The 14,944-nt window shown below is 32.9% G+C and overlaps 2 protein-coding genes across 3 annotated transcripts in view; one reads left to right on the forward strand and one right to left on the reverse strand.

Annotated features, from left to right (window-relative positions):
• Window positions 1-5,335: 5,335 nt before the first annotated feature.
• On the reverse strand, window positions 5,336-11,283 carry LOC139527435 (transmembrane protein 187-like). Its single transcript, XM_071322899.1, has 3 exons — window positions 11,173-11,283; window positions 9,161-9,301; window positions 5,336-8,691 (listed from the first exon to the last, which is right to left on the reverse strand). The coding sequence occupies exons 2-3, from the start codon at window positions 9,273-9,275 to the stop codon at window positions 7,868-7,870; spliced, it is 939 nt and encodes a 312-aa protein (XP_071179000.1). The 5' UTR covers window positions 9,276-9,301; window positions 11,173-11,283; the 3' UTR covers window positions 5,336-7,867.
• A 148-nt stretch (window positions 11,284-11,431) lies between these two features.
• Window positions 11,432-14,944, forward strand: part of LOC139527420 (host cell factor 1-like) — a 28,984-nt gene continuing 25,471 nt past the window's right edge. For both annotated transcript variants that reach the window (XM_071322881.1, XM_071322889.1), the window contains exon 1: window positions 11,432-11,651. In XM_071322881.1, the coding sequence (XP_071178982.1) occupies window positions 11,492-11,651 (160 nt within the window). In that variant the 5' untranslated portion in view covers window positions 11,432-11,491. The remainder of the gene's footprint in view (window positions 11,652-14,944) is intronic.

Here is a 14,944-nt window from a genome sequence, read left to right on the forward strand (position 1 = left end):
GCAATCATACCACATCTTCTTTTTTATATTCACGCTTAACCACAAGTCCTACCGTACAGCGTTGCCTTATATAAAATTGCTTTCTGGCTTGTAAAATTCTGCACTACAGAATCCCAAGTAAAATTTTCAAAAAATTGAGCGTCTGGCTTGTAAAATCTAAAGTTGAGCATGAAGTCTTTATATAGTAAGGTCTAACTATTAAAATCCTTGTCTATATACACTTTCTACATATCTTAGATCAGTTTGGTAAAGGGAATATGGGGTATACTTAAAAAATCAAAGCGCTGTAAGCGCTGAAGGCAGTTAACCAAAAACCAGGCAAACGTAATTATGTGCAGTGGCGGATCCAGAAATTTTCATAAGTGGGGGCCCACTGCCTGCCTAACAGGGGACCTGCTCCAGTCATGCTTCAGTGATTCCCTATATATTCAACCAATTTTTTTCTCTAAAATGGAAGGGGGGCACTGAAAAAACCTCCAAATCCGCCTCTGATGTGGCATTAAACATTCCAATATTGTATATTGTACATTTATGTTTATCTAATGAATTAATTATTAAGGCAAATAATTTATATGTTATCAAGGTTTCAATAGCAATAAATATATAAATGTATATTTTTATGGTGAGTCTGCAGTGGTATAAGTTCGCAATGATTGTATTTGTTCAAGTTGGTAGTTAACGTTGGTTTTAGTTGACTGTTCTAGTAGTACGTGTTGACTTAGTACGAACATGTAATAGTATGAATGGGCTGGTTTCCCTGTAAAGAAAACTGAGTATGTGTTCTATAGTACAATAGTTATGCGACACAAATCAGACAAATGTTCACTACTGCAAGGATCAAAGGTGAGGTCTGACTGACCTGCCAGTAGTAAATGTAAATGATTTGTTATATTGTCCAATACATGAATATATATGGTTTAGGGGTAGGGATCTCGAGGGTTTTCAAGTTCTCAAACAGGAAGGGGTAGGGTGACCCCAGGGACTTCCCCTATATTTCATTTGATTTGTTATATTGTTCCATACATGAATATATATGGTTTAGGGGTGGGGATCTCGAGGTTTCCAAGTTCTCAAACAGGAGGGGGTAGGGGGACTCCCCCTATATTTCATTTAATTAGTTATATTGACCCATACATGAATATATATTGTTTAGGGGTGGGGATCTCGACCGTTTCGTAAGTTCCCAAACAGGAGGGGTGGGTCACCCCATGGACTCCCCTTATATTTCATTTGATTAGTTATATATATAGTCCCATACATGAATGTATATGGTTGAGAGGTGGGGATCTCATCCGTTTCAAAGTTATCAAACAGGAGGGGGTAGAGTGGCCCAAAGGACGCCACCTGTATATCATATGATTTGCCTACATTCAGGTAGTTATTTGTGAAAATAAAGTAAGAATCTTCCAGCTACTTTAACTGACCCTTCAAAATTGCAGTAATATGTTAACGCTTTAAAAGCATCTTACATGCATTATCAACATTTATCACTGATAAATAAAATTTATACCGTGACCAGAAACATATATAATGTTAGATATACTGTTCCCAGCTGTCACATTGTATTGGATTTTGACATTAAAATTTGTCAAGTGTAATTTTGAGTTTCTGTTTAAAATATTTTCTGCTTTTTCTTTCTTTTACATATATCTTTTGGTTTTCAATTCTAGTGTTTATATTCATTTACCATGCATAGATGTATTTTGTCACCTGCCTGGATTCGCCAAAAACCCGGAATTACCCTTATCCGCTTCCGGAATCGGATCCGAAATTGTAATTGTCTTTCACGGCAGCCATTGTCATTGTGTTCCAATGTTGTTTTTGTCAGTCAGATACGATTTTACTCGTATTAACACATTTTTTGTCGGCGATTTTCTGTATATAGCTAGCGATTGAACAAAATTGACATCGCTGTCATGAATAATAATGATTAAAATAAGTTTTGAGATCGTTTATTTGGAGACTTTGGCGAAAAGGTTTGCAAAGCTATTTTTATTTTCTTGTGGAACTGAGACTACTATAACTGTGATATAGTTGTCTCAGAGTGGAAGGCCCGTCGGGCGTGGCTAGTAACCAAATCGAAAGTGGAAGGTCGCGGACCTCGGACCACCGCTAATTTGAACCCCTGCCTCCAAATTGAAAAGATACGTATTTCGTCTTCTAATTTGAAATTGCCGCCAACAGCATGAACAGTTTAACTTACTATATAATAGACTACTGACGTAGTTGTACTACGTATTGACGACAAACAATATTCCTACGACATTTGCCATTTAGGAAATCTAAACTACTTGTCTTAAAAGATTTTCGGCGATTAAATATTTCGTAATATTGTTTTTTGACATCTTAGGCAGCAACCATTTGATTTTCTGGGGGGGGCTATGTTTTTTTTTGGAAAAAAAAGTTTGTTTCCAGTTTTTTGAGAAAAAAAAATTTGTTTTTGATTCTGAGAAAAAAAAATTGTTTGTTTCACCCTCAGCTGCCACTATATGTAATGCTAAAATTGAAAGAAAAAAATTGTTTTCGACTTGTCCCGAAAAAAATAGATTGTTTTTCGCCGCAGGCGAAAAAAAAAGTTTGCACAGAAAAAAAAACCATAGCCCCCCCCAGAAAATCAAATGGTTGCTGCCTTAGCCAAAAGCACAGGCGATAATAAACTACATAAGAATTCCTAATGAGCACTACTTCCTATGTGCAACTTCAAAAGTTTTGGGTGATTCGACGATCATTTAAGGTTTTTCTAGTCATATTTGTTGTAATCCAGAATTGAAAAGTATTAAAAAAGTGTTCAATTAGTTATATATAACATAGTAGCCAGCTAGATAATAACAATGGCCAGTATTTTAGCATTTATTTGGTAGACCACAAATCTAGGGTGCTCGCATAATGCAGATTAACTGCATAAAAACAATAAAGCGGGAGATGCTAAAGGGATATTCAAACTCATAAGTAGGAGAAAAACTGTTAACGCCATGACAAAAACAAAACAAATAAACAGCTGCGCCACGATCGCATGATACGCCCGTCGTCTTGTGTGTGAAGTTTTATGCAATAACCATAAATAGTTTCTGAGATACGGCGCGACTTGGGGAAAAATAAACCTTTTTATTTTACAAATAACTCAATAATTCTAAAATAAAATTTCGAATGCTTTTTGGTGATGTTATTAAAGCAGTAATCATAAAGCGTTTTTGAGATACTGTCGCGAAATGTGACCTAACCCCCTATTTGTTAACAAAAAACTCAATGACTCTAAAATATTTTTAATCATAACCAAAAAGTATACAGACCTTCATATTAATAAAAATAAGAAATGTGAAAAGTTTTAAGCAATAATCACAAATAATTTTTGAGATAAAGCGCGACATGTGAAAAAAAAAACAACACATCCCCTATTTTAGTTACAAAGTCTCTTAACTCAAAAAGTTTTAATTTTATTTTCACCAAAAAGTATACAGATCGTTTTATCATCATAAGAAACAACTATGTAAAATTTTATGAAATTTGAATAAGTTGTTAAGCAATGGAAACCCAACCAAATATCGGAAGTGATTTCAGGGTCTTCTTTGATGTGTATATAAGCAGATCCTGCTCCATATGTGACACCTGTCGTAATGCATATGCAAATTCAAATTTTATATCAAATCTCATATGGTACTGTCAATTTGAGAAAAGGAAAAAGACGAGACTGTGGTCTTCATCTGGCAAACACATTCCAAAAACGGCCTTTGAGCGTTCCTGGTGAATTTAAATCCAGAAAATTGCCTCCGATCATAAAATTTAAAGCGTTGTTTTCATTTTTCACAGCAGCACTGGGTCTATTCTGCTATTAATGAACCATCATAAGCTCATTTTTCAGTACTTTGGTTCTCAGATGACTTTTAGTTGTAAAACAAACCTATCTAAATTTGTTCATTTATTAAATTTGAAATTATTAAGAAACTAAGATTGCCAAAAATCCTCATGCAAAGATGGTCGTAGATGTATTTGGGTACTATTTTAAATGTATGTCTTTTAGTTAATGAAGCTGTGTAACCTTTTCGGTTCCTATACATCGTTGGCTTTTAAATATTCGTCGTTGAGTTTTGCTTTTGTAGTTAAATCCAGAAAAGCAGCCTAACAAGTCAACTTAAAGATGGTAACATGCATCACATGCTTGTTTGAAAACTAAATAATATATTGGCAATTTTTTTCAATAAAAGTCCCACAAAACTTAGGGAGCTACCATTTGATTTTTATGGGGGGGCTAGGATGAAAAATTTTGTCCTGCATTTTTTTTTAGTTGTAATCTCTGTCCTGCCTTTTTATTTTTCACTCTATTCGGTCCTGCCTTTTTTTTTATTAGTTTATCCTGACTTTTTTACCTAAATTGTCATCCTGCCTTTTTTTTTTGCAAAGTGTCTCATCCTGCCTTTTTTTTTTACTCAAAACTCCTGTCCTGCCTATTTTTTTCAAATTTCATCCTAGCCCCCCCATAAAAATCAAATGGTAGCTCCCTTAACATTAATCACTGAATCATAACATTAAGACCAAAGTCAGTTCTGTTGTAGGAACTGGTTACTCTTCTTTCTACATGTAGTATCAGTAGTGACAATGTTTGATGGCAGTGTGTTATCATCTCAGGGGCGGATCAAGCCATTTTAAAAAGAAGGCTCCTAACCCAGGATAAAACGGGGGTGTTCCAACCACATGTCCCCATTCAAATGCATTGATCGTCCAAAAAAGGGGGTTGCAACCCCCGGAACACACACCCCCCTTGGATCCGCCACTACATCTATATTCATAAGAGGGGTCATAAATTTATCATTATCCCAAGTTTGGAAGGAATTTGCCTTTCACGCAATTTTTCAGAATAGATTTATTGAAGTTTTATAATCATTTTCTTCTTGTCTCAATTTTGTAACATCTGCAATAATTGCTTATAAGCAAATTCAAATTCAATAGGCTTAGAATTTCAGAGTGAGTATTTTGTTACAGTTTACAGTTGAAAACAGGTGACAGACATGTAATGCTCACCGTATCTCTGTGACAGGTGAGCTACCAACATCTAAATATTTAGGATATCTCGATAAAGATGTATTTTTTTATGTAAGGTCAATGAGGATCTATGTCATTAAAGCATCCATGTTCTCTATCCAGTCACTACATACTCTATAGCTGATTACTTTTTGACAGGCATGCTTACAATACAAATTTTTGAATAAAGACATACTCTGGTTTATTATATTAGCAATAACGACCACCTTAACCAGCTTTATATAAACAAACATACATGTAGCCATACCACATGTACCAGGACAGAAGTTGTGTGGCTAAAGTAAGCAATAAAATCATCTTTTTTATTATTCATGTTATTTTTTTGTTTCATTGTTGCAGAACAAATTTATGGATATTAAAATTGAACTAACAATTGTGCATCTTGTTAAATCAAAATCATCTGTCACATATCACATCAAATATTAAACATAGTTTTTACACTAAAAATAAATTATATATAATGCATTTGTCTCCCCATTCTACAATATAGTTTTTATTGAAGTAACACGCTTAAAATTTCCATTCTTTCTATGAACTAGAGGTCATAGTTATGATCCATAATGAATGTCTCTCCTTCTGTTATCTTTTATGCTTGAATTGATCCAATCTGTATCATAAAGGTTGGACTATAAGTACCACGTACAAATATAAAACAATACAATGTATCAAGAATTTATGAATATGAGGTCAAGGTCAGATGAACCATGCCAGTTTGAAATGTACTTCTTACAATTATCCAATAGTTATACTTGAAAAAAAATGGTCTTGCTGCTTATGGAAATGTAGGTGGAATGATGATATTTCAAAATCAAAGTGCTGGATAGCACCTGTGGAAAGATTGGAAGAGTAGTTTGAATAATTTCATATTAAGGTATGGTGGGGACAAAAGAGCATTAATAAAACAGTATTGCTGAAATTGTATTAACAGCAGGTCTATAGCAGGAATAAAAGTGCTTTTCTAGTATGAAGATAAAATGAGCTCAAATTAAATGATATGGGTCTCTTAATTTGCACGATTTTATTTATACTGCAGTTTATATCTCATCCAAATAATGTTGCCTGTTTTGAACATGTTTATAAAAAAAAAAAAAAAAAAAAAAAAATTGCAAATCAAAAATTCTTCTAGTAAATGTTACCAATTCCTTGTAAGACGTAAGTTCTATGACCAACAGCTAACAACTTTAAAGTGTCAACAAAAATAATCTAGAAATGTTGTTTTGGGGCATTTTGTTTGTTGAAACATAGGTTATACGACATTGAAGATTAAAGGTTGTAGAGTGCCTTTTGATCAAGTTATAAAGTATTTTTTCAGCACAGGGCATTGAAAATGTACTTTTTCAACGTAAACAAATTAAAAAACTTATTTTATTGAAATGCAGAATTTTCTTGATAGCAAAAATATATATTTACTTCTTATAAAAATTCAAATGACTAATATAGACATAATGATTGATGGGGAATAAATTAATAAAAAATGATTTGTTATAATGAAGTTTTAAAATTTTGAAACTGTTTCAAACCAATTTCTGATAAAAAAAAAAAAGTGAACTAACCAAAATTGTTGATTTATTACAGATGATTATTGGAAATTTATCAAGTATATTATAGACTTTACTTGAGTACCTTTTATATATTCATATATATATTTAAATATAATTTTTTTTTAAAAGATCGTGTAAATCCTTAATAATTTATCTTTCAGACATAATTTACAGAATCACTTTATGTAATGTAGATCAAAAGTAATAGGCAATAAATAAATCTATCATTCTTATATATCAAACATCTAATATATAATTTGTGTATTCAATTATGAGGTCAAATACTTGTGTATTCAGATGTATATTGGGTCAGTAAAATTATGTAACACTGAGGTTGGTAAGTAATGTGGTCAATTTGATTGACAGTTTAGGAGTTGGGGGTATTGTAATTTAAGGTCCACCTTGTCCCTGATCGTTTGGTAATAATGACAGTTGTCAATCATACTGGTATTGTATCAATACTCAATTACCTAATCAAAATGTTTAAAAAAAAAAGCCTGCACATCAACACACCTTAATTACATACATTCTTGAATGAACTGCTCCAAAAAATATACCCGTTTTTCACAGTTTATATGTGTATTATGTGCACAAACATGAGAACTATAGGGAACTATATTTCAGTGTGAATACATGCAGTAATAGTAGCTAACCTGTTGTGTTGTTGGGGAGGCCAGTGCCTAAGGAAAGATTTAGAACAAGTTCCAATCTTTCCAAAAATTTGAAGAGTATCTTAATACATCCATATGCCAAAATAGGTCACATTAAGATGTGTGCTGGATACTATTTTGTAATCAAATTTTGAAAGACATAAATTGATATTGCAGACCATGTCTCTACGTTCATCTTAAAATCCAACAATGATCAATTTTCATGTTAATCTAACAAATGCTTGCAGAGGAAGTTGGGGAAAACAAAATGTGTACTTGACTCCATAAATACAAATCAAGTTCAAAGGGACATAACTAATGGAAAGCAAATTTGACTACAAAATACTTCAAACAGAAATTTTATACACATAGTGCAGATAGACTTGTTCCCAGATTCCTCAAAGTTATAAACACATACTACTAGTATGTATCAAAAGGGATCAGAACTATGGTCAACAGCATCATTTGTTCTTGAAACAATATGAAATGTTTTAACATGGGTGGTTAATTTTTTTTATAAATTTCATTTATTTCCAACAAAATTTAAACTGTATGGAATCTGTTGTTCACATGGCAAAAAAGGAAAAACCTAGATGCTGTTCATAGCAGAGCATATTACATATAATTGTTTCAGTTGATTCACATACTTTTCTTGCTTTCAAAGTTATGCTTATAAAATGTCAAAGCAAAAAAGTACATGTTTACATAATGAATCTGATAAATGTCTGCAATCTTTGACAAAAAATGTCCTGAAATTTTTGTAAAAATAGGATGCACCTTTGGTAAATCTAAATCAATTAGTTTCAATCCAACAAACCCAGCACAACATAGGATAGACATTACAAACGGATATTTACAATCACTAGATGGAAATTTTTGATAGGCTAATATAGCTCCAATTATTGATATAATTATATGAACTCCAAGTGCAATCTCAAATCCTACATCTGTATATAATGTCAAAGTATAGCTACCAACTGAAAATATCATACATTGAATTATGAAAATCAAGTTCCAACCAGAAGTTAGAAAGTGTCCCCACACAAACACCCACATAAAGAGTGGGTATGTATACCATTGATCTAAAACAGCAAATTGTGGAAGCTGAGTTAGAATTCGTAAAAGTTGTATAGGGCCATAACAACCAGCCATAAAATTGAATATATAGGATATATATGCATCTATTAGTGTTATCCTGTTTGCTTGGAAGGCTGCTGATGTATAAGCACACCAATACGCTGCCATTATAACATATCCAAAATTAACGGCTGAATTAAGTGGCATCTTCATCCACTTTGGTAACAGAGCTTTCATTCCTAGCCCTGGTCTCTCAGCATAATGTTCAATCCCATTCTCTGTGAAGACTGAATCAAACACACCCATGTAGACTAGGTAAAAAATGGAACAGGATGGTAAAATTACACTTAGAAATGCTCTGAACATCACCTTGTACATGGCAAAACCTGTAAATATACAAATAAAACATATTAGTTGGGTAAATATTGTAAAATAAAATTGACTTTAAGAGTGATTGACTTTTGGAACAGAAACTTGCCACAGGGGATTGTCTCAAGATCCCCCCCCCCCCCCCCTAAATATACCTTAATACAATTATGTTATTAAAGTATAAAGAAAATTTTTCCAATGGCGTACAAGGGCAGTAAGTAAGTAAGTAAGAAATTTTTCCAGAAACTTGCCTACTGTTGAGGACCATATGATTATGTCTGAATGGCTTTTGGGTTTATTGTGTTGTTGGATTGCTGTCTTTTTAATGCATACTGCTTCTGCAGGGTAATGAAGAATATGACTTAAATAGGCACTACACAGGTTTTATGGTCACCATCATCATTTCAATGTGTCTGAATTTCCAGAATTGAAGAAACAGTATTTGATTAAAACAAAATACAATTTCCTTAAAATTTAATTTCTTACTGTCAATTTCAGCATCATTTTGATCTGTGGCTTTTTGTTTTCCTAAAGAATCTTCACAATTCTCAGGTTTTACTCTTTTCTTTGTCATATTTGTTGTGGTTAAGTTTTCTGCCATTATATTCTTGTATGTAAATATTTCCTCTAAAATAAAAAAAATTCAAAGTACAACTAATTTGGTTTTGACACAATAAAGCCAGTTTCAAGTTACCTCACTGCATTTTAATCCAATTATTACTGTCAACATTATATAAATCTATTTATAAATTAAAGCATGCCTTGACCCCTTCTTAGATCAAACAGCTTTCCACTCTGACAGCAGTCATCACAATATCAAAGACCCTTGACTACTACATGTATTTTGAATAGTCAATGCTGCACACAACATTTGTCACAATCTACATATACACATACATATTTGTATGTATGTCTCTGATGTAACTGAACATGAATTAATATAAAATATCTATGTTGTTTAATATGATTTTTTTATTAAGAGACCTCTGCTTTAAATTAAACATTCTTTTTACATTTATAAACGGATAAAATATGACAGAACAGTTCTTGTAATATGCATGGGTTTGAATTTTGATAGAACAGTTGCCAGGCATATTACAAAAACTGTTCTGTCATATTTTATCCGTTTATAAATGTAAAAAGAATGTTTAATTTAGTTTAAACATGTATTCATAGTGGATTGGGAAACAAGTTATTGCAACTTATATTAATCCTTTCCACTTTGCAGGAGTAAATCTATGGAAGAATTGGGTCAATTCATTAAAAACAGTGCTTTAAAGTGGAGGTCTCTTAATAAAAAAATCATCTTCTAATCCATTTTCCGTGAAAATACTGTCTTCAAACAACATAGATATTTTAGATTAATTCATGTTCAGTTACATCAGAGACATATATACAAATATGTATGTGTATGTGTAGATTGTGACATATTTTTATAAACCATCCATGAAATTATGTCCAAGTACTAGGGACAATTTTTCACTAAGGGAGACACTATTTTATAGTTCACAAATGTGATATTCTGTCCTGTGAATGAATTTCACAGATGAACTGTGAAATATAGTTCAAGAAGACACAATTTCATGGGACACATTTTTTTGGCTTACATATATATGTCTCTGGTTACATCATGACTTATTCATGTGCATTGTATATCATACATTATATTATCAACCACACAGTGTATATTTTTGGAAAATCACAATAATTTCATGTCCTGTTTTCAATGCCCACTTTGGAACCAAGTAATGTCTCGTGATGGATCTTGGTTACTTAATGTTTTATCAGATTCAATCAGTTCATAATTTTCTTTAAGGTTCATCATAACAAATGGACAAATATGGCCGTATTTTCACCTCTAAAATTACTCTGTGTGCAGACTTACCTGTAAAGTTTGGAAAGTTTTAAGGCCTGGCATCCACTAGATATATAAAAGTTAAATGCATTTTGTGCTTCAAAAAGATAAAATCGTTTTTGGATTTTGATGGGCATTTTTTTCCCTTCCTGCAGAAGATGTAAAAATAAACAAACACCTGAATTACTTTGATACTGTCCACTCAGTTAAAACTCTTTAACTCACCTATATTAAAATGTGTAGAGATCTATTGTCCATGCCAATCAAGGACACCTTCTACAGGAAGGCAAAAAATGCCCAGTAAATTCTAAAAAAGATTTCATCTTTCTGATATGCAAAATACATTTATTAACTTTAATACATCTTGTGGATGCTAGGCCTTAAAACTTTCCAAACTGCACATGTAAGTCTGCACACAGAGCAATTTTTGAGTTGAAAATACGGCCATATTTGTCCATCTAAATAAAAAAAAAATCATATATTTTACTGTTTTATGATCTTGTCCTCACCATCATGCCCTTATTTATATTAAATAATATCATGTCTTAGTCTTAGTTGATCTGTGATTGTTCAGTGAGAAATATATATTTATGTATCAACAAATAATTGAAAAAAAATAACTATGAGCGGAAACTCTTGTTACCCTTGTGTAATTGTTTGCAACAGAATCCAATGGTACTCGTTTCTTCACACAATAACGTTCAAAGGTGTTTTCCTGATCTATTTTTAGAAAAGCTGCTTTCCCGACTAGGAACCAGTTGACACAAAATAACAATAAAAATAAATTATCAGAATAAATTTTCAATATGTAATTAAAGAAATTAATGAGGACAGTTGAAATTAAAGTGTACTTGTAAAAACACATTCATTTTTTCTTGATTCACGTTTTAATTTTGTCATGTGATATTCAAATTTTGTTTGGACATACGGGGTAGCCAGATGCATTGTGGGTTAATTTAAACATGGCGGCACCCATATTGAAATGGAAAAGGCTAACAAATGCATCGGGACCATGTCCAAGACCTCGACATGGACACCGTGCTGTTGCAATCAAAGATTTAATGGTCATTTTTGGTGGTGGAAATGAAGGGATCGTCGACGAGCTGCATGTGTACAATACCGGTATGTTTTGTTTACAGCTCTTCGGAATACAAAATGGCAGCCATCATTGTTAACTGTCAAACTACATGAATTTTCATTCCCCCATACGAGTGATTCTGTCAATTAAACAATAGAAATGCATTTGCTCTTAATAAACAGGTTTTGATATATGTATTTATTTTGATGTTTGAAACATTAAAATGGTAATGCTCCTTCAATGGGGGAACTTTTTTGCGGCAAAAACAAAGATGGCGGCACCCTACATCTCTGTTTTATTCAATATTTCATTGATATTGAAAGATTTGAATACTTGATATTCTTTTGATGAATTGCAAAAATCAAATGCAACTTTATTTTTGTCATTGGAAATGTTACAATGTTATTTTACGTTTATTTTAGCGATTGGAGAAAGGTTTTCTCAACTGAACGCAGAGTTGAATAAATCAAAATGGCGGATTGTTTTGCTAAACTTATCGGACAGCCGAGAAGACGTCATTGATTTAAATTTAAAAATAAGATCTTTTTGATTATTATTCCCATTTCCTATTTTCAGAAGTGTCGGTATAATTTTATTTTGATTACGGAATGAATGTGTAACAGTTTTTTTTTATACCGGAAATGACCTCATAACATGGGGTCACCAAAGGTTAAAGATAGGGTTCTACTGGGGAAATAAATTTAAAATTTCACTTCATGCGTTAAAGTAATGATTAATTTAAAATTAAAAGATATGGAAGGTCTTTGAGTTTACATTCTTTGTTAAAATTGAACTATGGAGAAGATATTGGGTTTGTTCACCATATGGCTAATAAAAATTTTAAATTCTTGATCTTAGGACGACATATTTTTTAAGTCCAGTTAATATGAAGGGAGCAGGACCTTTTTCTCATCACTTGGCGTCTGTTGTCCGTTGTTGTCTGTTAACTTGAAGAATCTTCTCCTCTGAAACTGCTGGGCCAAATTAAAATAAACTTGGGCCACAATCATCATTGGGGTATCTAGTTTAAAAAATGTGTCGGGTGACCTGGCCAACCAACCAAGATGGCTGTCATGGCTAAAAATAGAACATAGGGGTAAAATGTAGATTTTGGCTTATAACTCTATTACTAAAGCATTTAGAGCAAATTGGTTACATTGTTTATCAAGTCAATATCTAGGCCAAGATTACTCGGACGTCCAACTGCTGTTTTGCCAGACAAGCTCGGGCCGTGGGACGTCAGCTCGTCCCATATCAAAAAGTGGATATTTGCCCACCCAAAATAGATGCGCTGCTTCGTCGCTTCTGGTGCCTACTGACGGCCTTGGAATTATATAAATAGGGCATCAATCTGTCCGGGCATAAATCTGACGTTCACGGCCCCAGCTTGTCTGGCAAAACAGCCGTTGGACGTCAGAGTAATCTCGGACTAGTCAATATCTAACTGACCTGAAATTTTCAGATGAATTGGACAACTGGTTGTTGGGTTGCTGCCCCCATCTTGGTAATTTTTAAAGAAATTTTGCCATTTGTGGTTATTATCTTGAATACTATTATAGATCAGTGATATTGTTTGCCTCAAATTACAGCCGAAATTCGGCCTTTTCCCTTAGAGAAAATTCCCAATTACTAAAAAAAATGGCTTAAAATTCCTCCCAAAAAGTTCAACATTTTCCCAAATCAGTGATGGCATTGGTAGTAATGTTTGTAAATTTCGTATTCATGTTATTATTTTGATATTAGAAAGCACTTTTGAGATCCAGTTTTCTGATCAGAATCATCATGGTGTTTGTAAGACACATGGTTTTCAATGCATTAAGTACCATCATTGTTTTGGTTTCACTCCCCTCTCGAAAAGTACCTTTCAGGTTGAAAATGTCTGACAACCAAAATATACATGAAAAAACAGTGCAAAAAAGACAGCAAAGGTCAGCAAAAAATCGGAGATGTGTTTAGAATCAAAAATATAAAAATTTCCCAATTTCAATAAAAAATATGCAATTTTCCCAATAAAAAACGGTAGAGGTAGTTTTGAAAAAAGACAACAATATCACTGTAGATAGAGATATACTGTAAACAGCAATAGTGTTAAGAAAAGTAAGATCTACAAATAAGTCAACATGACCAAAATGGTCAATTGACCCCTTAAGGAGTTATTGCCCTTTACAGTAAATTTTTAACAATTTTCATTAATTTGGTAAATTTTTACAAAATATTTTCCTCTTTAACGAAAGGGCCAAGTTAATTATAGAAAGAGAAAATTGTAAGTAGCAAGAATGTTCAGTAAAGTAAGATCTACAAACACATCACCATCACCAAAACACAATTTTGTCATGAATCCATCTGTGTAATTTCTTAAATAAAAATGTATGCACATAGATCATCGTGAGCTAGTTTTTGGAACTTCAGGATCGGTTGTTTTCAAACATACGATTTTGGAATAAATCCTTTCAGGATCCCAGAGTTCTTTTTTCAAATTTCAGGATTTTGGATTAAAAATTTCTTTAAATTTGGGACCTCTGGATTTCATTTTTTTAAGCACAGGATTTCATGATCAGGACCCTTTGACCAAATTAATGCTCTAATTTGATTCAGATGATTTTGGGTCATGCTATAAATGGAAGCGGTTTTACTTTACCATATTTTTTTGGTGAAAAATTCTTAAAACAGCAAAAGATAGTCAACATAGCAGGGGTCACCACACCAGGGGAAGTGAGCGACGCTCTAGGTCTCCCCACTTCGCTTTAGAGAAGCTCCAGGGAGAAGTTTATGTCGCCCTCGATTTTCAGTAAAATTTCCCAATGTCGCCTCGTGATTTTTGAAAAATTCTCGATTCAAACGTAAACAACCGATAGGTATTGAAATAAAAAGCATGTTTTCAAATTCAGAACTGATTTCTCCGCGATAGTATCATACTGCAACATAAAAATTGCTTGCCCGGGTAAACTATAAGCAAGAAAAAGAAAAATCTCGATTTTGTTATGATTGTTAATTGTCCGCCATCTTTGTTATTGAAAATTGTAGATGGCGCCATTTCATCTTTTCAACTCTCATCATCTACCTAATCCATATTGATATGCACTATTAATTTTGATTTTCTTATATTTACTGACAATATGTGATGCCCCATAAAAAATTTCAGATTTCTTTTCAAAAACGGAATATTATCAACTGGTATCTGCTTGTATTTTTACTACGTACAAAGTAAGTACACTGCCGGAAACCAGCACAACGATTATAAACTACAAAACGCAGTCGGTTTTTCGTTCAGGATTTTGTTTTACAGACTGATACATGTGCTTTGTTTCAGCTAAAGGTCCTTTAAACAGTATTTCAA

The sequence above is a fragment of the Mytilus edulis genome, chromosome 1, assembly GCF_963676685.1.
Source record: "Mytilus edulis chromosome 1, xbMytEdul2.2, whole genome shotgun sequence".
In the NCBI taxonomy this organism is placed as follows: Eukaryota; Metazoa; Mollusca; class Bivalvia; order Mytilida; family Mytilidae; genus Mytilus; species Mytilus edulis.